The sequence below is a fragment of the Pseudopipra pipra genome, chromosome 2 (genome assembly GCF_036250125.1).
Source record: "Pseudopipra pipra isolate bDixPip1 chromosome 2, bDixPip1.hap1, whole genome shotgun sequence".
Taxonomy (NCBI): domain Eukaryota; kingdom Metazoa; phylum Chordata; class Aves; order Passeriformes; family Pipridae; genus Pseudopipra; species Pseudopipra pipra.
This window is the reverse complement of record NC_087550.1, coordinates 119,076,709-119,099,544: the sequence shown is the minus strand read 5'-3', so window position 1 is coordinate 119,099,544 and position 22,836 is coordinate 119,076,709. Positions and strand designations below refer to the sequence as shown.

At 56.9% G+C, this 22,836-nt stretch overlaps 1 protein-coding gene across 1 annotated transcript; it reads left to right on the top strand.

The window, feature by feature from the left end:
- The first annotated feature begins 405 nt into the window (after positions 1-405).
- On the top strand, positions 406-22,620 carry RRM1 (ribonucleotide reductase catalytic subunit M1). Its single transcript, XM_064647200.1, has 19 exons — positions 406-622; positions 1,534-1,622; positions 4,215-4,392; positions 4,650-4,750; positions 5,143-5,202; positions 6,001-6,040; positions 10,753-10,915; positions 11,681-11,822; positions 12,472-12,555; positions 12,820-12,981; positions 13,474-13,553; positions 13,995-14,196; positions 15,784-15,933; positions 17,426-17,647; positions 18,521-18,597; positions 19,502-19,637; positions 20,668-20,763; positions 20,973-21,161; positions 22,405-22,620. The coding sequence occupies exons 1-19, from the start codon at positions 604-606 to the stop codon at positions 22,591-22,593; spliced, it is 2,379 nt and encodes a 792-aa protein (XP_064503270.1). The 5' UTR covers positions 406-603; the 3' UTR covers positions 22,594-22,620.
- The last annotated feature ends 216 nt before the right edge of the window (positions 22,621-22,836 follow it).

Sequence of the window (22,836 nt, the reverse complement as noted above, 5' to 3'; positions counted from 1 at the left end):
GGCTCCAGCAGCTCCACCTCCCCACTCTGGGGATGTTAAATCCCACATTCTATTTATGGATTATAACCGATATTTCCACCGTTTTGTCGCTCCGGCGCGGGACGAGCCCAGGCCTTTTGTCCCCTCGCGCTCTCCGTCGCGGTGCCCTCGGCGCGGCCCCTCACGCCGGGGCGGGGGGCGCGGGGTCGCCATCTTTAAACCGGGCGGGATTCCCGGTGGTCCCCGGCGGGGCGGCGATTCCCGGGGGACAGCGGCGGGAATACCGGGATGGGGGCCGGGATCAGTGTCCGCCGGCCGTGACCGGCGGCGCCGGGGGCTCGGCGGGGCGGGCAGGGGGCAGAGCAGGAGGTGGTGCCCGCAGTGAAGAGGGCAGCGGCGGCCTCAGCGCGGGGTGGGGCGAGAGCGGCGAGAGCGGGAACGGCGGAGCGGCGGAGCCGTGAGGGCTGCGGGGGGACTGTGGGGGGGCCGTGAGGGGGACAGAGGGGCTGTTGAGGGCCGAGAGGGGCCGTGAGGAGCGGGGGGGGCTGTCAGGGGCCGAGAGGGGCCGCGAGTGCTGTGAGGGACCCGCCGTGAGGGAGCCGGGACGCGGCCGCCGCCGCCGCCATGCACGTCGTGAAGCGGGGTGAGGGCTCCGTCCGCCCCTCGGGGGGCCCTCTCGGGACCGAGTGCAGGGGAGGGGGGCACGGCCCTGCTCGGGGCACCCACCGTGAGGGGATGGGACCCCTCGGCTCTGGGGATCCCTCTCATGGCACTCGAAGTGATCAGATGGGGTCGCCGCGAGGTTTTGGGAGGTTCCCTCATGGCACATGGAAGGATGAGATTCCCTCTGCTTTGGGGGTCCCACCAGGGGCAGCTGGTGAGAGGGGAGGGTATCCCCCATTTTGGGAGGTTCCCTCGTGACATGTTGAAGGATGAACCCCGTTCTGTTCTGGGAGTAGCTCATGGCACCCGATGTGACCAGATGGGGTCCCCGGCCCCCTTTTGGGAGGTTCATGGCACGTGGATGAATGGGATTCCCTCAGCTTTGGGGGTCCCCCGTGGCACATGCTGTGAGGGGATGGGACCCCATCTGCACCCCATCAGGGTGTGGGAGCTCCCCCATGGCACCAGAGTGAGAGATGAGAGCCCTCTGTTCTGGGAGACCCCCAACACACAGACACACACACACACACATTCCACACACACTCCCCTCCCACAATCCCCTCCACTGTCCCACGTCCCTGTCCAGGAGCTTTGGCCTTGGTCCCCACCCTTTGGTCCAAGGGCTGCTGGCCCAGGGGAGGGGTCCTCAGCCTGGGGGCAGTGGGTGACCCTCAACTGGGTCCCCACCGCTGGATTTGGGTTAGTGCAGTTTAAGGTGGGAATTCCTGGGGTGGAAGGGGAGCCTCCCCTCTCCTGGGGCCCCACCTGAGCAGGCTGTCCCTGGTGATTCCCACCCGAATCCCCCTGCAGGAGGGGGGCTGGGAGGGGGGCACTGGGCTTACCTGGCTCTGGCTGGTGCCAGACTGGTGTGACACGGCCTGTTGTCCCCAGATGGGCGCCAGGAGCGGGTCATGTTTGACAAGATCACGTCGCGCATCCAGAAGCTCTGCTACGGCCTCAACGCCGACTTCGTGGACCCTGTGAGTCCCTCCCTGCCCTGCTGGCCTGGTCCCTGCCCCTCACCTGATGAATCACACTCTGCCCTCTTCCCTGCCCCTCATCCAATGAATCCCACTCTGCCCTGTTCCCTGCCCCTCATCCAATGAATCACACTCTGCCCTGTTCCCTGCCCCTCATCCAATAAATCCCACTCTGGGCTGTTCCCTGCCCCTCATCCAATAAATCCCACTCTGCCCTGTTCCCTGCCCCTCATCCAATGAATCACACTCTGGGCTGTTCCCTGCTCCTCATCCAATAAATCCCACTCTGCCCTGTTCCCTGCCCCTCATCCAATGAATCACACTCTGGGCTGTTCCCTGCCCCTCATCCAATAAATCCCACTCTGGCCTGTTCCCTGCCCCTCATCCAATAAATCCCACTCTGCCCTGGTCCCTGCCCCTCACCCAATGAGTCAGACTCTGCCCTGTTCCCTGCCCCTCATCCAATAAATCCCACTCTGCCCTGTTCCCAGCTCCTCATCCAATGAATCCCACTCTGCCCTGTTCCCAGCTCCTCATCCTGGCTTGGAGCTGCCCTGACCCCGATTTCTCCTGGGAAAAGCTGCACCAGAACTTTTGGAGTGTCCTGTGCCAGGCCAGGAGTTGGATTCAGTGATCCTTGGGGGTCCCTTCCTGCTCAGGATGTTCTGTGATTCCATGAACTCTTGGCAAACACATCCATAGTGGTTTTTTCTTTGGTTCTTTGTGATCTGAGGGTTTTTGCTTCCCAGGTGCAGAGACTGTGGAGGGGAAAAATCCCTTTTGCTGTTGTAGATCACCATAAACCTTGTTCATTAACGTCACAGAATCAGAGAATCACAGAATCAGCTGGGTTGGAAAGGACCTCTGAGATCATCCAGTCCAACCCTTGATCCAACCCCGCTGTGGTTCCCAGCCCATGGCACTGATGCCACATCCAGTCTGTCCTTAAACACCTCCAGGGATGGAGAATCCACCACTTCCCTGGGCAGCCCATTCCAATGGCTGAGCACTCTCTCTGGAAAGAATTTCTTTCTAATCTCCAACCTAACCCTCCCCTGGCACAGCTGCAGACCCAGCCCTCTTGTCTTGCTGATGGTTCCTGGGATCAGAGCCCAACCCCCCCCTGGCTCCCCCCTCCTGTCAGGGAGTTGCAGAGAGTGAGGAGGTCTCCCCTGAGCCTCCTCTTCTCCAGCAGCCCACGAGATACAGCAGCTTCTTGTGCTTAAAAAAAGAGATTTGTTGCTCCAATTCCGATATTTCGGATTTGGTGGGTGGCTCTCAGTGTCACCCTGCAAAGCTGGAGTGATCCACATGGAAGTAGCTCTGGATCCCCTCCTGGTCAGACAACAGAACAGAACCCCTGTCACTGCAACATCCCTGCTTCATTCTCCAAGCTGTGCAGGATCCAGGATACATGTTGGAAGCTTCTCCTTCCAAAGGCAGGATTTCCCAGCGGATCCACTGATGTCTGTGAGATTTTTGTGCAGATCTCAGACCCAGTCTGGTCATCTGGAGTTGCCAGTTGAGGCTCTTCCCATCTCCCAAGTTCTCATGAGCCGTTTTCCTGTCTGAAATTGCCCCTGTCCGAGAGTTGCCATTGGTTCTGCACCCAGAAGTCTTTGGGATGGAGAGCAGGGGGAGGACACTGGTGCCTTGGTCACTGGAGCAGGAGGGGTCCTGACCTGCCCTCCGTGACCTGGCAGTAGATTTCACAGGATATTCTGAGTTGGGAGGGACCCATAAGGTTGAGTCCAGCTATTGAGTGGCCCACGCAGGGATCAAAGCCACAACCTTGGTGTTATTGGCCATGCTCTGACCAACTGAGCTTGTCTCAGGGTCTGTGCTGAGGGCAGGAGTGAGGTTCCAAGTCCACCTGACTCCTAATACCCCAAATTCTTATTTATTCTGCAGTCATGTGTGAAGATGAGTTTCTCCTTTGAGAGTGAGTCTGCTGGGACTTGGATCTGCTTGTGCCAGACGCTTCCCAAGCCAATACTAACCCTCCCAGCCTCTGGCACTAACATTCCCATGAGCTTGTAGTTGTCACGAGCTGTGCAAAGGTAACAGTGCAAAAAGCTTCAGTAGCAACTGCTGTGAGCAGGACAGTCCTGGCCTGGTCAGTCCTATGGTTTGAACAGTCAGGGTGTGGTGCTGCCAGTCTTGGGGCCCATCATCCATGGGATTGAACCGTCAGGGTGTGGTGCTGCCAGTCCTGGGGCCCATCATCCATGGGATTGAACCGTCAGGGTGTGGTGCTGCCAGTCCTGGGGCCCATCATCCCTGGGATTGAACCGTCAGGGTGTGGTGCTGCCAGTCCTGGGGCCCATCATCCATTGTTTGAACCATCAGGGTGTGGTGCTGCCAGTCCTGGGGCCCATCATCCATGGGATTGAACCGTCAGGGTGTGGTGCTGCCAGTCGTGGGGCCCATCATCCGTGGTTTGAACCGTCAGGGTGTGGTGCTGCCAGTCCTGGGGCCCATCATCCATGGTTTGAACCGTCAGGGTGTGGTGCTGCCAGTCGTGGGGCCCATCATCCGTGGTTTGAACCGTCAGGGTGTGGGGTTCCTGACCCCTGGACGTTGCTCTTGCAGGCTCAGATCACCATGAAGGTGATCCAGGGGCTGTACAGCGGCGTCACCACGGTGGAGCTGGACACGCTGGCGGCCGAGACGGCGGCCACGCTGACCACCAAGCACCCCGACTACGCCATCCTGGCCGCCCGCATCGCCGTGTCCAACCTGCACAAGGAGACCAAGAAGGTCTTCAGCGGTGGGTCCGATGTCCAGCTGCTCAGGGGCAGTGACTGAGGGGACTGGGGGCTCTGGGGATGGACACATTGCTCAGGATGAGTGCCCTGTTCAGGGGAACAGCCTCGTGCTGAGCAGGTACAGCAGTGGGGTGGTTGTGGGGCTGGAGGGAGTTGTTTTAGAGGATGGGCATTCCTGCCTCTTCCATCCCTAGTCCCAGTGCCAGGTGATGCAGGTGCAGGCCTGGGGATGTCCTTCTCACTTCCCTTTTCTTTGCAGATGTGATGGAGGATCTCTACAACTACATCAACCCTCACAATGGGAAGCACTCCCCAATGATCTCCAAAGAAACTCTGGACATAGTTCTGGCCAACAAAGATGTAAGCAGTTGTTTTTCTCCACTTATAAGTTTTCAGAATTCAATGAAATACTTCAGATAATTTATTTTAATTTTTTAAGAAAGCCACGTTTGTTCTAGGGCAAAAAGGCCACGCAGAAACCAGTGCAGGGAATGACTGGAGGGTTTAAAAGAGGGGGTGGAGGAGTTTCCTTCCCATAAGGATGTTTCTGTACTAGAATCTGTTTCCTTGGGTGTCCCCAGTGCCACGATCAGCACAAGTGATTAGAGATGAAGTACCCTCTGCTGGGGCAAAGAGAGGCAGCACAGAGGGGACTGAGGCTTGGGTTCAGGTTTTGGGACAGCATCGTTCCACCTCAGTGAGGCCCCAAGGGCTGACTGTGACTGTCAGTTTTGTCTGTTGTTCCCTGGCAGCGCCTCAACTCCGCCATCATCTATGACAGAGACTTCTCCTACAACTACTTTGGCTTTAAGGTAAAGAGCACATTACTCAGACTCTGTTGGGAAGCATGGGAATGCTCGTGGGTTTGTCTGGGATGGGGCAAGGGGGGCACTGGAGGAGGTGGGACATCACTGGGGTTATGAAGGACAAAGTGAAAACCTGGACAAAGCAGCTCCCAATGGGATAAATTGTGGAGTTTTCCTTGCTGCTGGAAGGGCTTGTAGCTGTTGGGCTCTGTTTCACAGCACATCACACTGAATGTTGTTGAATGCCATTCCTCAGGGAAATAATCTGATCCTTAATAAACCAAAACAGGGATTTTTGCTTTCCCTGTTGCTTTGTGGAGCAGTTGCTCTCAGTGTGTCATCCCACACATTTATCCTCTCCTGTGCTGCTGGAACATCTCCCCCACACCAGCCCAGTGTGCTGAGCCCCCCTCCTGCTCCCCTCACACCCCGCTGTGTTGGATTGGTTTTGGGAATGATGGTGGGTTTAGGGCTCTCTGGAGGGTTGGCTGGAGTGTTCCACTCTTCCATAGCTCTGGGTACTGCAGAGAGGTCCTGTGGCTGGAGGGGCAGTGTGGAACTTCGTGGCCATGCTCCACACTCCATAATCCAAAGCAGAGCCCTCTGTGTTGGAATCTTCCAGTGGGCTTGTGGGTTTTCAGTCATTAATTGCCTGATTAAGCTATTAAGGAGAGGAGGGGCAGAGTGCAGGGCTAGTGAGGCCTGGGATGAGGAGTGTGGAGTTGCTGGAGTTGGGATTTAACAGGATTTTATTTCAATATTCCAATCTGCCTGCCTGCTGAAATCCATCCTCTCTTTTTAAAGACTCTCGAACGCTCCTACTTGCTGAAAATCAACTCCAAAGGTAAGAGCTGTTCCTCGTGCTAAGCACTTCTTCATTTGAGGCAATTTAATTAAATTATGTGCTGTCAGGGATGGTTATTGCAGGCCTTTGGCTTGGAAGTCCTTGGACACCAGAAGGATCAGAAGTTAACTGTAATATCATAGAGATGAAAGATAATTGGATTCTGGATTGGATACTTGATTGGATTGTAATTGTTAATCCGAGTGAGTTTCTTCCTCCTCTGTGAGAGCAGCTGAGCATTGGAGCAGGTTGTTCTTGGGTTTTTCAGAGCCTGACTGGGTAAAGTCCTGAATAAACAGACCTGGTGCTCTTAGCTGGCTCTTCTTTGGCCAGGAGTTGGGCTGGAGATCTCAAGTTCCTTCCAGCTGGAATTGCTCTGTGATTCCATGAGGAGTGTGGCTGCCGTTGTTTGTACCTTGTTGCCGTGCTCTGTGTGTGTCTGTGCTGGCAGTGACTGTCACACTGAGCCTTCTCCCTCCCCGGCTTCCTGGCTGCAGCTGGGGCGTGAGAGGCTGGACAGGACCCGGCCATGTGTGCTGGGACCCCAAAATTCCAGTGTGCTGGGCTGATCCCACAGCGTGGGAGGGGGGATTCTGCCCCTCTGCCCCCTCAGGTGAGACCCACCTGCAGAGCTGCCTCCAGCTCTGGGGTCCCCAACATCAGAAGGATGTGGAGCTGCTGGAAAGAGTCCAGAGGAGGCACCAAGATCAGAGAGTCACAGAATCAGCTGGGTTGGAAGGGACCTCTGAGATCATCAATCCAACCCTTGATCCAACCCCGCCGTGGTTCCCAGCCCATGGCACTGATGCCACATCCAGTCTGTCCTTAAACACCTCCAGGGATGGAGAATCCACCCCCTCCCTGGGCAGCCCATTCCAATGGCTGAGCACCCTCTCTGCAAAGAAATTCTTCCTGATCTCCAACCTAACCCTCCCCTGGCAGAGCTCAAGACCCAGCCCGCTTGTCTTACTGATCGTTGCCTGGGAGAAGAGACCAACCCCCACCTGGCTACAACCTCCTGTTGTAGGAGAGGAGGTCTCCCCTGAGCCTCCTCTTCTCCAGGCTGAACAGCCCCAGCTCCCTCAGCCTCTCCTCACACCACTGGAATTTGTGATAAGCACAGACTGGCAACAACAGGAACCAGGCCTGGTAAGACAAACGTGGGTAACCTACTCAAATTAAAATTCCCACTGTGGAAACCTGTGAGAAAGGAAAGTGTTAATTACAGACCTAAACGAAGGTGAAGGTTTGAAATCAGCACACCAACAAAGTCCCACTGTGCAAGCTGTGGGGAAGGAAAACAACTGCTCTCACCCATGCCATCCCAAGCTGTGGGAACATCTGAGACTCCCTGTGGATATCCAGGACTTGGACTGCATAAAAGTGGTGCCCCAGGAGCATGACTTTGGGACCCTCAGCACCGAGAAGACCTTCTCTCTCTTTCTCTCTCTCTCATATTTACAGTTAAATAAAACCACACTATTGACTTTGGGGTCTCATTTGCACTTTAATTTAAACAGAGGCATCTTTTAATAACTGGATCCTGACAGAGGCCCCGTGTCAGAGACTGAAATGGTTAATGGCTTAAACATTGTTAACATCACCAAAAGGCTTGTCCACTGTAGCAAACTGCAAAGAAACAGCTGCTCATCTACCCAGGCCACCCCTCACTGAACATGGCTCCTAATTTGGGTTGGGAAAGGACCTTGAGCTGAGATGAGGGTGCTGTTGTCCAGCTATCCCAGTGCAAAAGGCTGTGCACACCTGAAGCTACAAACTGGATTTCAAGGTGAGGGAAGAGGCTGGTCCTAGAAGGTGGGATGGTCCTTATCAGGCCAATGTCCTGATGGCTCAGCTGTGAGAACCCCTCTGAGGAGCACCTTCAGTCAAAGGCTCCTGACATGTCCCCGACATCACCCATGGTAAAACTTCCCACCCCAGGGGAGGTACCAGGCGTTCCCACCTGAACCTGGGTGGATATAACTCATGAAAGCTCTGAGTTGGCTGGACTCCCCCCATGGAGCAAGACCATCACTTTGGCAGGACCACGACCACCACTTCAACCAGCAGGCATTGAAGCTGCAACTGCCCCGTCTCCTCGCTGGATCCAACGGGTACTGACCGTTTATCTTTCTGCTTTTGTCCTTTCTTCCTCTGGCTTGTCCTTACACATTTCCTTACTGTTATTTTCGTGCTTCCTATCAGTCTCTCCCCATTTTGTTGAGGACTTTTGGGAAGCCATCGGGGTCTCTTTGTCCCTTTCTGTGTAACCCACGATCATCTGACAATGGATTCCTGGGAATGCCCCCTCTGGGTGCTGAGGTGTTTCCTGTAACCAATCAGGATGGTCACCATGGCTTTAAACTGGTCTCTCACCCTACAGGTACCTGCACGTTATCTCACTTCAGAGACACCCAGAAACTGTTCATGGAGAAGAACCTTCTCCCAGGCTGGGCTTCCAGGGCAGCACATTTCCTTGAGCAAAGGCTGTTTTTTCTCTCCTCAAGCAACTCTCCCGATGCCCTTTGCCCCTGACATTGCACCTCCTTGCTCAAGGAAGCATTCCCACTGGCAATGGAAATACAGGGCGGAATAACGTGCAGGGGCACTCGGCAAAGCACACAGGGAAAGGAGGAGAGATGTAACACCGTGAGGTGGTGAATGTCCTTGTCCTGTGGCGACATGACACACCCCCAGCCAGCGGGGCACCGCCCCGGGGCAGGGCTCAGTCACCCCTGGAGCCGTGCCGGGCCAAAGTCCCTTTGCCGTGGCACCAGGAAGGACATGGCGTCTGGCGGGAACCCCGCGCGCGCCGTTCGGAGACACGAGGCGGAACCTCGGCAGCCGGAGTGGGAGAACTCCCACGTACACAATTCCCACCTAACTTCTCCAACACCCCAATCCCAGAGCCTCGGGCTTTACTGCGAGTATTTAATACCTTGAAGTTATGAAGAGAAGGTGCCGACACGCTTTCCCAGAACTCAGGGTGAAGGTTCATGGGGGTAACGTACGACCGAGGAGGAGCGTTCCACTAAAGCACCCAGCGAACACCAACCCCACGTGACTCACCACCAAGGAATGCTCTGGAAGTCTGGCTCCATGTGGCGGCAACGGGCTCCGGAGAGGGAAGAGAGAGAGGATCGCGCGCTCCTGCATTTATGTGCTCTGGGTGCTGTGGCCACACCTCCAGGGTGGGACTTAGGGCCAGAGTGAGGGGTGGGGCCTCCCACCTGGGCCCTCCCACACGTGGAGTTGGTTGATTCCACCCAGCAATCAAATCATCCAGTCTCTCGTGACTTCAACCTGTCAGACCCTGGTCCAGAGCCGCGCGCTCACCCGGGTGTGTTGCTTTTAAAAATACATTCCAAGCTCCAAAAGTTCACCCTAACGTACAGCCAAGGTAGAGCATTCCACAAGTGCTGACCCAGCACAAACCCACACACACAGCTGAGCAGGGTCCAACCCACTGGCTTTGAGTTGCCCTAAATATAAAGTAAGAAAAGAGACTGAAAGAGGGAAATAAAGAGACTAAGAGAAGAAAAAGGAGTAAAGAAGAAGAGAGAAAAAAGATTAGGGTGAGGAAAAAGATTAAAGAAGAAGGGAGGAGAATAAGAGAAAAACAGATTATCACATACCTGCCACCGAAGAGTCCTATGGCAGACCATCTCCACGAGGCAGGTCCTGAGAGGACAGGAAGGGTGGACACCGTTTGCTGCTGGACATCTGTGGCCACTCCTCCCGGGCAGGACTTTGTGCTCACTGACCCCTCAGTGCCTCTGGCTGGAGCGAGGGACGGTGCAGCCGGGCAGGGGCTGGGTGAGGAGCTCCAGCCATGGTGTGGGCAGGCCCCCAGGCTGCCCTTTGGCCAACAGCTCCACTGCAGACTGACCTGCTGCCCTCCAGGGCAGCTCGCACTCAGCTGACTCCATGGCCTGTGGGCCGGTGCCTGGCACAGACCCCATCTCCAGCCAGGCTTCCAGGGGGTCACTGTCACCAGGAGAGTGGCCACGGGGGCCCAGGAGACCCAGCACTCCTCACTGGGCCATCTGATGACAAAGGGAGAGCCTGTTCTCCCCTGTTTTCTGGTGGTTTTTCTATCAGCCTCTTTCTCATGCACATGACATCAAGGTGCCGTTCTCATCTCTCTGTTCCCAGCAGTGGCCCCAGGCATGTCTGTGAAACCCTCTTTTTTGTCCCAGGGAGTCAGCCTCCTTGGCAGGCAGGGAGAGTAAAAAGCTATTCCCAGGAAAGAACCTTCTCCCAGGCTGGGCTTCCAAGGCAGCAAAGTTTCCTTGAGCCAACACTGGCTTTTTCCGTCCTCGAGCAACTCTTCTGAAAACCTTTCCCCTGGCAGCTCCATACCTGTTTTCCTTTGCAACCAAACTGTTCTAAAATAATCTCTACATATATATATATATATTTACAAACACCATTCAGTGTTGTTTCACTCTAATCCACCCCAAGGGATCTATTAATAACAGCCTGGGTTACCATGCCCTTCTGGGGAGGTCGTAACGCCCTGGCCCAGGTTGCCCAGAGAAGCTGTGGCTGCCCCTGGATCCCTGGAAGTGTCCAAGGCCAGGTTGGACGGGGCTTGGAGCACCCTGGGCTGGTGGGAGGTGTCCCTGCCCGTGGCAGGGGGTAGAAGGAGAGGGTCCTTGGTGTCCCTGCCAACCCCCCAGCCTGTTGTGTGACCGTGCGTGTCCCCGCAGTCGCCGAGCGCCCTCAGCACATGCTGATGAGGGTGTCCGTGGGCATCCACAAGGACGACATCGACGCTGCCATCGAGACCTACAACCTGCTGTCGGAGCGCTGGTTCACACACGCCTCCCCCACGCTCTTCAACGCGGGCACCAACCGCCCCCAGCTCTCCAGGTACCCGGGCTGCCACACAGGGAGGGGCAGGGAGCAAGGGGAGCGCTTTCACAGCCCCTGAAATCACCAGCTGGGTGTCTGTGAGTGTTTGAGGGAGTGTTGAGCAGCTGCTGTCGAATTTAACCCGTCTTTGGGTTAAAATACACAGGCTTCTGTGAACTTGTGGGAAATCCTTGCGTGTCTCTGTTGTATTGAGAAGCTCCTGATGTGCATGGGCTGCTGCAGGTTACGAAATGAATCCTGGTAGTTGTTTTCTGCAACGTGCCAGAGGCAGCAAGCATAACTAATAGGATTTTAGTATATAGATATAACATACAGGTTTATATTTTATAATGCTTTATATCAATGTGTTAGGACAAGGTTCTTCCCCCAGAGGGTGGTGGGCACTGCCCAGGCTCCCCAGGGCAGTGGGCACGGCCCCAAGGCTGCCAGAGCTCCAGGAGGGTTTGGACAATGCTCTGAGGGACAGGGGGGAGTGTTGGGGTGTCCTGGGCAGGGCAGGGCTTGGACTGGGTGATCCTTGGGGGTCCCTCCAGCTCAGGATATTCCATGATTCTGTGATTAAAAATGTTTGATAACAGAGATAGCAGCAGCTACAACTCCTGGTGTTTTCTGAGACCGTCCTTTACTCCACCTTCCCCCCCGTGGGTTTCCCTTGAGGAGCACGTTAAAGGTTCCGTGTTCACCCTGGTTTTTGCAGCCTGGTGAAACTCCTGTGACTTTCCCTCTCCCCCTTTGTGCACTAAAGCCCTTTGTTCCCACCAGCTGCTTCCTGCTGTGCATGAAGGACGACAGCATCGAGGGCATCTACGACACCCTGAAGCAGTGTGCCCTCATCTCCAAGTCTGCCGGGGGCATCGGCCTGGCCGTGAGCTGCATCCGAGCCACGGGCAGCTACATAGCTGGGGTGAGTCTGCAGGGGCCTGCCACGGGGCTGGGCTGGCTTTGCTCTCAGGAAATGGCTTTTTCTGGGTTGCCAAATCGGTGCTGCTTCTGCTGACCCAGTTGAGCCCAGCAGTGAGTCTCACTCAGTGGTCCTTCCCTTGCCCTGAGGCAGAAGGGTTGGTTTCCCTTGGTGTTTTGGTTTCCCTTGGTGTTTTGGTTTCCCTTGGTGTTTTGGCTTCCTAATAGAAGTCCTTCCAAAAAGAGGATCTTATTCCACTGTTTGAGCAGACAGTTCCAGCTTACTTAGTGTTAGCAGCCCAGGAATATTCCCTGGTGCATTGGCCCTTTGCCTTTCTGTATCTCTGACTGCCCCAGAACATCTGTGGATGTGTGTTTGGGGATTTTTGTCACACTTTTTGTAACCCCTGCAAGCCTTTAAGTGACATAATAGAGGAAAGAAGTTAGGAGAGACATTTTATTAACTCTGGGACCAGTAGCTTATATATATAAAAAAAAAGATTTGGTGAAGGGACTACAAATAACTGGGGGTGATCAGTTCTTGGCTCTCAGTGCCAGAGCTTTCCAGACTGCTGGAAGGCACGCAGGAAATGCAGGCCTGTCTCTCCAGGGAGTTTCTTTTCAGCACTGCTGTTTCTCCTGTGCCTCTGCAGACAAATGGGAACTCCAACGGGCTCGTTCCGATGCTGAGGGTCTACAACAACACCGCCCGCTACGTGGATCAGGGGGGAAACAAGGTACTGGCCTTGCTTGAGTTCCAGTCCAGAGGGAACTGGGCTCACAGGGAGAGGCTCCACATGTCCCAGTAACGTCAGGGAGCTGATGGAGTGGTCGTGGGTGACACACAATTAAAAAAGGGCATTTCCCCCCTTGTGTTTTTACTCTGGTGTTCCCCCTCAGTTCCCAGACAGCTTGGGGTGTTGTGTGCACTCGGGAGCAGAGCAGGAGGTTTTCTTTCCTAGGACAGTTTGTTCTGATCTTGGCTGTGTTCCATGTCACAGAGACCTGGGGCTTTTGCCATCTACCTGGAGCCGTGGCACCTGGACATCTTTGAGTTTCTGGACCTGAAGAAGAACACTGGGAAAGAAGAGCAGAGAGCCAGAGATCTTTTCTTTGCCCTCTGGATCCCTGATCTCTTCATGAAACGGGTGGAAACCAACCAGGTGAGAAGCCTGATTGGCACAGAGTGGGTCTGTTGATGGAGGGACAGGGGAGCAGCCCTGGGGGGAGCTCAGGAATTTCCTGAGAGAGCTGCTGCCCCTCATTTGAGAAGTTGGCTGTGCAGGCAGAGGATGGAGCTGGACAGCTCCAGTGGGATACTTCACTTCAGGGCTTAATCTTTCAGCCCCTGACTTACATACTCAGACTGTTGACTAAATTTTTACTGTGGAGTTTCCTTAAAGCATCAACACTTCCTCAGTAAATTGTTCTGTGTCTGCTTGTGTTTCACACAGAATCCCAGACTGGTTTGGGTTGGGAGGGACCTTAAAACTCACCCAGTCCCACCCCTGCCATGGGCAGGGACACCTTCCACCAGCCCACGTTGCTCCAAGCCCCGTCCAGCCCGGCCTTGGACACTTCCAGGGATGGGGCAGCTGCAGCTTTAATTAAAAGGGTCCATGAAGATTTCCTCTGAATATTTTTCCTTCTTACAGGACTGGTCCTTGATGTGCCCAAATGAGTGTCCTGGCCTGGATGACGTCTGGGGAGAGGAATTTGAGAAACTGTATGAGAGGTAAGAGAGTGAACAGACCTGTAAGTTGTGTCCTCTCTCACAGAGCTGCCCGTGGGACCTTGGGCAAGGCACAGCATTGTGGGCAGGGGGGTCATTATCATGCTGATAAAAGGGTGAAGAAGGGGGGTGTTTCCTTCACACTGTGACCTGCTCAAGGTGGGGCTGTGTGTGAATGGTCACTTCAGCTGGTGAGAGGGAAGTCCTGCAGTGATCCCCACCTGGAGCTCTCCGTGGCTTTGCTTGGAACTTGCTGTGTGGGGGTTGCAGCGAAAGATCTGCTTCCCTTAAACGAGGGCAGTGTTGCTGCCCTGCTGTGCTCGTTCAGAGCTCAGAGTTCAGCAGTGAGGGGGCTCCTGGCTGCCTGAGAACCTGCTGTGTGGGGCAGGGCTCTGTCCCTGCCCGTGGGAGCCTGGGGCTGACAGCACCGTGTGCCCGTTGCAGCTACGAGCGGCAGGGCCGCGTGCGCAGGGTGGTGAAGGCCCAGCAGCTCTGGTACGCCATCATCGAGTCCCAGACAGAGACTGGCACCCCCTACATGCTCTACAAGGACTCCTGCAACAGGAAGAGCAACCAGCAGAACCTGGGCACCATCAAGTGCAGCAACCTGTGCACCGAGATCGTGGAGTACACCAGCAACGAGGAGGTGGGTGGGGAGCGGGAGCGCGCGGCCTCGGGGGAGCTGGGAGTGCTCCTGGGAGCCCTTGGGAATGGTGTCCAACTGGGGCCTGGGCAGGGAACAGGCAGCTGAGAAGCTTCTAACTCGAGTACTCAGCTCTTCCACTGCCTGTGTGGGTTCCCCTCCTTTCCCACTGCTATGGAGGGTTTGGGATAACACAGGATGGCCATGAAGGGAACCTCCGAGAGCTGAGGGGGCTCTTTGCCTGCCTGGGAGCTGCTGTAAGCAGCTCTTCAGCTCCTGCTTTAGGAAAACCCTGCCCCTCTGACCCCCAGTAGCAATTCCCTGAGTTCCCTGTGTGCTTCTCTGGTCTCAGAGCTCCATGGATGTGCTGTGGCTGGGCTGCAGCACAGCTAACAAAGGTGAGGGAGGACATAGAGATGGGTCGGTGCTGAGACAGGGCAGGGAGTTCCAGAGCAGCCAAGCTCTGAGGCTGCTGTGACTGAAAGGATCAGTTTGTGCTGCCTGTGCTGCTGGTGGTTCTTTAATTCACATACTTTGGAATAGTCATCAAATCCTGAGTGGTCTGGAAGAGATGGAGCCAGCTCTCCTGCCTGCACTGCACAGGAAACCTTAACTGACTTCTTTCAGTTCTCCCAGGGCTGAAAGTAAAGCTGGTGTTAAAAAAATGACCCAAGAAAATGCCCTGGTGTATCTGGATCTCATTGGGATCAGCTGCTGCTCTGGGAACACAAGAAATAGTTGGGCTCAGTTTATGTGGACCTTGAAGCCTCTTCCAGTGCCTAAAGGGGCTCCAGGAGAGCTGGAGAGGGACTGGGGACAAGGGATGGAGGGACCTGGGACAAGGGGGAATGGCTTCAAACTGCCAGAGGGCAGGGATAGATGGGATATTGGGAAGGAATTCCTGGCTGGAGGGTGGGGAGGCCCTGGCCCAGGTTGCCCAGAGAAGCTGTGGCTGCCCCTGGATCCCTGGAAGTGTCCAAGGCCAGGTTGGACGGGGCTTGGAGCAACCTGGGCTGGTGGAAGGTGTCCCTGCCCATGGCAGGGGTGGCACTGGATGGGCTTTAAGATCCCTTCCCACCTAAACCATTCCATGATTCCACAAGTCCCATGGGGGCTCAGGGGCAGTGCTGAGGTTTGTGTGAAAATCCGACCCCAAACACCCCCAGTTCCTCTCTGATCCTGCTCTGAATGTCTCGGAAAGCAGCAGCTGTGACATCTGTGGGCCTGAAAGGGCACGAGGAGATCTGGTGTTTAAGTCCCTGCCCATGGCAGAGCTTTGGAACAAGATGAGCTTTGAGGTCCCTCCCGACCCAAACCCTTCTGGCATTCTGTGTAAGGATGCCTTGCAGGCAGTAGGACCGACCAGGCCAGAATTTTTCAGGTCATACCACTTTCTCCTCAACCTTTTTGAGCCCTCATTGCCCTTCTCCCATCTCCTGAGGCCCCACAGGAGCAAGGGCTGCCTGTTCCCAGCGCTGTGGGTTCCCTGGTCGTTGTTCCCGTGCCGTTGGGACCCCGGGCCCGCTGTGGGGCTGAGCTGTGTGCCTCTGGCCCGGGGTGCTGCTGCCCCATGCCGTGCTGTGCCCACAGGTGGCCGTGTGTAACCTGGCCTCCATCGCCCTCAACATGTACGTGACCCCCGAGCACACCTACGACTTCAGGAAGCTGGCAGAGGTCACCAAGGTCATCGTCCGGAACCTCAACAAGATCATCGACATCAACTACTACCCTGTGCCAGAGGTGAGGGCTGGGCTGGGGGCAAATCCTGCCAGAGCCCGGGCTGGAGCAGTCCCAGAGCAGGCTGGGACACGAGGAGTCACTGAGGGACTTTATAAACCTGTGCCCGGGTGGGCCCTGTTGGTGCAGCTGGAGCTTCAACCCAGAGCTCTTCCGTAGGGAAGCAGTTGTAGGAAAAGCCTCCCCTTGAGGTGGTTCTAGGAATTGTTTCGTGTGTGGGGATTTCCATAAAGCACAGAACAGCCCTAGGAACAGAGTGGGAAGTGCAGCAGAGAGGGGGATCCTGGGAAGATCCCAAGAAGGTGTAACTCAGTCCTGTTGGTTTTACAGCTCTCTGACAGGATGGTGGAGCCAGGTGGGGGTCGGGCTCTTCTCCCAGGGAACAAGGGACAGGAGGAGAGGGAACCTCCAGCTGTGCCAGGGGAGGCTCAGGTTGGACATCAGGAATAATTCCTTCCTGGAAGGGGCTGTCCAGCCCTGGCACAGCTGCCCAGGGATGTGGAGTCACATCCCTGAAGGGATTTAACAGCCCTGTGGATGTGGCACTAGGGGACAGGGGTCAGTGGTGGCCTTGGCCATGCTGGGGGAACAGTTGGACTTGGTGGTCTCTGAGGACTTTTCCAACCTCTTGATTCTGTGATTCTGCTCTATTAAATGGGCCTGTTTCCAGGCACGGGCTGAGTGTTCACTTCTAAACCCTGGCTCCCCTTGCCAGGTTAAACAATTGCAGCCTGGGATCAGTTCTGACAAACCCAGTCTGGGCCTCCAGCTGCTGCCCCAGCAAACAGCAGCAGTGGGGCCCTGGGCAGGCCTGAGGGGTGGGTTGGTGCAGCAGAACAGAGGGCAGGTTGCAGCAGCAGGGTTTCCTCCCAGAGGCCCTTCCCAGCCCAGTGTGTTCCCCATGGCTGTGCCCGAGGTGACCGCTGTGCCCGAGGTGACCACTGTCCCCACTGTCCCCACTGTCCCCACTGTCCCTGAGGTGACCATTGTCCCTGCTTGTCCCTGCTGTCCCTGAGGTGACCACTGTCCCTGCTGTCCCTGAGGTGACACTGTCCCTGCTGTCCCTGAGGTGACCACTGTCCCTGCTGTCCCCAAGGTGACCACTGTCCCCGCTGTCCCTGAGGTGACCACTGTCCCCGCTGTCCCCGCTGTCCCCGAGGTGACCCTGTCCCCGCTGTCCCTGAGGTGACCACTGTCCCCGCTGTCCCTGAGGTGACCACTGTCCCCGCTGTCCCCGCTGTCCCTGAAGTGACCACTGTCCCCACTGTCCCTGAGGTGACCACTGTCCCTGCTGTCCCCGCTGTCCCTGAGGTGACCCTGTCCCCGCTGTCCCTGAGGTGACACTGTCCCCACTGTCCCTGAGGTGACACTGTCCCCACTGTCCCTGAGGTGACCCTGTCCCCGCTGTCCCTGAGGTGACCCTGTCCCCGCTGTCCCTGAGGTGACCACTGTCCCCGCTGTCCCCGAGGTGACCCTGTCCCCGCTGTCCCCGCAGGCCGAGCGCTCCAACCGGCGGCACCGGCCCATCGGCATCGGCGTGCAGGGCCTGGCCGACGCCTTCATCCTCATGAGGTTCCCCTTCGAGAGCCCCGAGGCCCAGCGCCTGAACCAGCACATCTTCGAGACCATCTACTACGGGGCCCTGGAGGCCAGCTGTGAGCTGGCCCGGGAGCAGGGCCCCTACGACACCTACCAGGGCTCCCCGGTCAGCAAGGGGGTGAGTGCCAGGGAAACCTGGGAGTGCTCGTCCTGGGCTGGGCTGGGGCACAGGCGGGAAGGGACCGGGCAGTGCTGGTTGGTGGCAAGTTGGATCTGAGTCCCAGTGTGCCCTGGCAGCCAGGAGGGACATCCCTGTCCCAGGGGTATCAGGCACAGCACTGAGGGGGGGATTGTCCTGCTCTGCTCTGCACTCACCTCAGTCCTGGGGGGTGTTTAGGGCACCACGATACAAGAAGGATCTGCAACCGTTAGAGAGCACCCAAAGGAGGGACAGGGGGATGGGGAAGGGTCTGGAGGGGCCCTTGAGGAGCAGCTGAGGGCACTTGGCTGGTGCAGCTGGAGCAGAGGAGCCCCAGGGCAGAGCTCAGCGGGGGCTGCAGCTCCTCCCGAGGGGCAGCTCCGACCTCTGGGAGCAGGGACAGGAGCCAGGGAAGGGCTGGAGCTGGGACAGGGCAGGCTCAGGGGGGATCTCAGGACAAGGTTCTTCCCCCAGAGGGTGGTGGGCACTGCCCAGGCTCCCCAGGGCAGTGGGCACGGCCCCAAGGCTGCCAGAGCTCCAGGAGGGTTTGGACAACGCTCTGAGGGACGGGGGAGTGTTGGAGTGTCCTGGGCAGGGCCAGGGCTTGGACTGGGTGAGCCTTGGAGGTCCCTTCAAGCTCAGGATATTCTGATTCTATGGTTTGAAAAGAAAAGCAAGACTTGGCCAGTGGTGGCTGTGCCCTGGAGCACAGTCAGAACACTGAGTGTAAGGAGCTTCCCTAAGGCTGAATTGTAAAGAGTTAATGGGAATAAGAGGTCTGTTTCCAATGGGAATTATAAAATATGGAGAAAAGAATACCCTGTCTAATTTGGACTAAACTGTGTTCTTCAGATCCTTCAGTATGACATGTGGAACGTCACCCCCTCTGACCTTTGGGACTGGAAGGCTTTGAAGGAGAAGATTGCCAAGTGAGTAGCCCTGCACAGTTTGGAGTAGGTGTGAAGTACCTTCATAGAATTCCAGTCTGGTTTGGGTTGGGAGGGACCTTAAAGCTCATCCATCCCACCCCCTGCCATGGGCAGGGACACCTTCCACCAGCCCAGGTTGCTCCAAGCCCCGTCCAGCCTGGCCTTGGACATGAATTTGGTATGTTCTGTCTACTGGAAACTACAGGCAGGGTCCAAGTGTAAAAACAGCCCCCTGTGTTCCCCTCCACCCCAGCAGGTCTTTCTTCAGACTGGTTTTTGGGTGGTTTCCTTGCACTTTTATTCTTCCAAGGCAGAGGAGCTCACCCCCACTACCCTGCTTTAGCTGAGCTCTCATTTCATTTTGGATGCATCAGCAGAAGGATTTATATTCCCATTAAACACCTGTAGTGATGAGTGAGGCACTGTCAGCCAGGCTTGGGGACTCTGCCTGCTGCCAGGGAGGAGCTGAGCCTTGAACATCCTGGAGGCAGGAACTGTTGAGGCATGAAGTGCCTGTAATGAATTAATTCAGGGGTTTTGGCTCTAATTTTTAAATGTGGTGATCTGTCTCCTGTCCTGGGTGTGGGGAGGTCTCGTGCTCTCCATGGGCTGCTGGTTTGGTTCTGACTGGGCACTCTGGGGTTGTGCAGGGCCTGACAGATTGTGTTCTGTGCAGCCTGTGTCATGACCAAGTCATTTGGGAAAGCCTCTGATTTAGATGGAAATAGCAAAGCCTTTAGTTCTGCTCCCCCTTGACCCACAATGCCAGTTTGGTGGCCCTTCCCCTTTCCTGGTGTGAGGGTTTGCAGGTTCCCCCAGATTTCCGGGTCCCTGTGCTGTTCTTGGCTCTTTGCTGTCCTGCCTCCCTTGGCTGCAGCTCTGTGACTTTGCCTGCTGTCCCCAGGTACGGTGTGAGGAACAGCCTCCTCCTGTCCCCCATGCCCACTGCCTCCACTGCCCAGATCCTGGGCAACAACGAGTCCATCGAGCCCTACACCAGCAACATCTACACCCGCAGGGTCCTCTCGGGGGAGTTCCAGGTGAGCTCAGGCACTGTGGGCAAGAGCTGTGCCCTTGTCTGGCATCACTGGCACTGAGAACAGAGACAAGGGAGGCCTCACCTCGGGGGCTCAGTTCAGTTGAACGTTTGTGTCCAAGCACCGAGGGAACGTGGAGCTTTGTGTGTTCCACGAGCCCTCCTGGAACATGGGAAATGATAAAGAAGTGCTGGTTTTGACTGGGAAAGGCCTTTGTGGGCCCTCAGGGTGGCCTGCAGGAGTGACTGCTGAAGGAGGGACAGTGACATGGTGGAAAGGACATGGGTGCTGTGGGAAGAGCAACTGAGACCATGGTCCTGAGGAGTGAGGGGCCATGGAAGAGCTCCACAGATGCAGAGGGGCCTGTCAGGAAAGGGTGTGGAACACCTGAGTTCTGGAGGCTGGAGACAGCAAAGACCTCTCTGGAGACAAGGGGAGTCTCTGCCTGTGTGGGAGGTGTGTCCATCCCCTAGAGGTGTCTCCTCAGAGCTGTTTTGGGGTGCTCTCCATCCCTCCTGGCTGCAGGATCCCACCACACACGAGTGGTGAGGCCAGAGCAGTGGGTTTATGAACCTGCCTCCCTGTGCAGGGCAGGTGGGGACTGTGGGATGGGGACCCTGTCCCAGCAGGGAAAGCTTGGCTGTGCTTTCCTCCCAGCTCCTCAGCCTGCACTGCTTCTGTTCCTCCCCCTCCTGACCTGTCCTGGTGATTGTTTAGTGACTCAGGCTGTGGCCAGTGGTCCTGGAAGAGCAAGAGGCCTCCCTGTCCCATCTTTTGGCATTCCTCATGCAGGGCAGTTCCATGCACCCCCTTCTCATTTGGCATGTCCAGCAGAATCCCAGAATGGTTTGGGTTGGGAGGGACCTCAAAGATCCTGTAGTTCCAACCCTCTGCTGTGGACAGGGACACCTTCCACCAGCCCAGGTTGCTCCAAGCCCTGTCCAACCTGGCCTTGGACACTTCCAGGGGTGGAAATGTTATCCCTGTGCAGGGTCTTGTTGGACCATTTCAGAACCTTCTTTGCCCCTCCCAGGTGGTGAATCCCCACTTGCTGAAGGACCTCACGGAGAGGGGCCTGTGGAACGAGGAGATGAAAAACCAGATCATTGCCCACAACGGCTCCATCCAGGTAGGAGGGAGCAGGGCAGGGTCCCTGCCTGGCAGGCTCTGCTCAGTCTGGAGCCCCCTTACAGAGGTCATCAAGAGGTGATTCCACAGCAGGGAGTGCCGTGGGATCCTGGAATATCCGAGTTGGACCGACCCACCGGGATCATCCCGTCCCACACCGGGGCCGGTGGTGGTTCCACCCCCTTGGAAAACCCTTCCTGTTCCTTTCAGAACATCCCTGAGATCCCAGATGACCTGAAGCAACTCTACAAGACGGTGTGGGAGATCTCCCAGAAAACCATCCTGAAGATGGCTGCGGACAGAGGGGCCTTCATCGACCAGAGCCAGTCCCTCAACATCCACATCGCCGAGCCCAACTACGGCAAGCTGACCAGCATGCACTTCTACGGCTGGAAACAGGTACTGGGGGGACTGGGAGGGGGCAGCACGGGGAATGGGGCTCAGGGACTGGGAATGGGGGTCAGCGACTGGGAATGGGGGCTTAGGGGCTGGGAATGGGGGGTCAGGGACTGGGAATGGGGGGTCAGGGACTGGGAATGGGGGGCTCAGAGGGTGGGAATGGGGGCTTAGGGGCTGGGAATGGGGGGGTCAGGGACTGGGAATGGGGGCTCAGGGACTGGGAATGAGGCTCAGGCACTGGGGGCTTAGGGACTGGGAATGGGGGGGTCAGGCACTGGGAATGGGGGGCTCAGAGAGTGGGAATGGGGGGTCAGGGACTGGGAATGAGGGCTCAGAGACTGGGAATAGGGGGCTCAGAGAGTGGGAATGGGGAGGCTCAGGGATTGGGAATGGGGGACTCAGGGACTGGGAATGGGGGGCTCAGAGAGTGGGAATGGGGGCTCAGGGACTGGGAATGAGGGCTCAGGCACTGGGAATGGGGGGGCTCAGGGACTGGGAATGGGGGCTTAGGGACTGGGAATGGGGGCTCAGGGACTGGGAATGGGGGCTCAGGGACTGGGAATGGGGGCTCAGGCAATGGGAATGGGGGGGCTCAGGGACTGGGAATGGGGGGGCTCACAGGGTGGGAATGGGGGCTTAGGGGCTGGGAATGAGGGCTCAGGGACTGGGAATGAGGGCTCAGGGACTGGGAATGGGGGCTTAGGGACTGGGAATGGGGGGGCTTGTTCCATACAAACAGGGGTGATACCTGGGACTGGGAGGGCTTGTTCCTGACAAATGGAGGTGATACCTGGGACTGGGGGGATTGTACCTGGTAAATAGGCAATACTTGGGATTGGGGGTCTTGTTCACAACAAACAGGGGCAGTACCTGGGACTGGGGTGGCTTGTTCCCAATAAATGTGGTCGGTAACTGGGATTGGTGGGGCTCCTTCCTGACAAACAGGGGCAGTACCTGGGGTTGGGGGGCTTGTTCCCAAAAAATAGGGGTGGCACCTGGGGCTGGAAGGGCTTGTTCCAGCCAGAGGGGGTGGGATAAGTGCAGCCCCTGGGGGCTGGTGAGTTGGTCTCCCCAGTTGTGGGAAGGGCCAAGGGCTGTTCCCGGCCAAGGCCCCGGTGTCCCCACGGAGCAGCCCCAGGGCAGTGGCTCTGGGGTGCCTGCACTGCTGCTCCCGTGGATCCTGGGGGCTGCCAGCCGTGCCTGGGGGGCTCCAGCTCAGGCTGTGTCCCTGTGCTGTGCCCAGGGCCTGAAGACGGGCATGTACTACCTGCGGACAAAGCCGGCCGCCAACCCCATCCAGTTCACCCTGAACAAGGAGAAGCTGCGGGAGCGCGAGAAGAGCTCCCGGGAGGAGGAGGAGAAGGAGAGGAACAAGGCAGCCATGGTGTGCTCCCTGGAGAACAGGGAGGAGTGTCTCATGTGTGGCTCCTAGGGGATCTCCCCATTCCACACGGCTGGAGCCTGCTGGGATGGGAGCGTCCCGTGGAACGGGAGGGGCAGGGGCAGGGGCAGGGAGGGGTAGTGGAGCTTCCCCATCCGTGGGGTTGGGCACAGGCATGGATAGGGGCAAGGGGTGTAGGTATTGCTTTAGTAGCTGGCTGTCCCAGGAACTTCAGTGCCTGGGTCCCTGGGGGCAGGACCGAGGACAGGGCGGGTGCTGGGGCCGCTCCCAGGT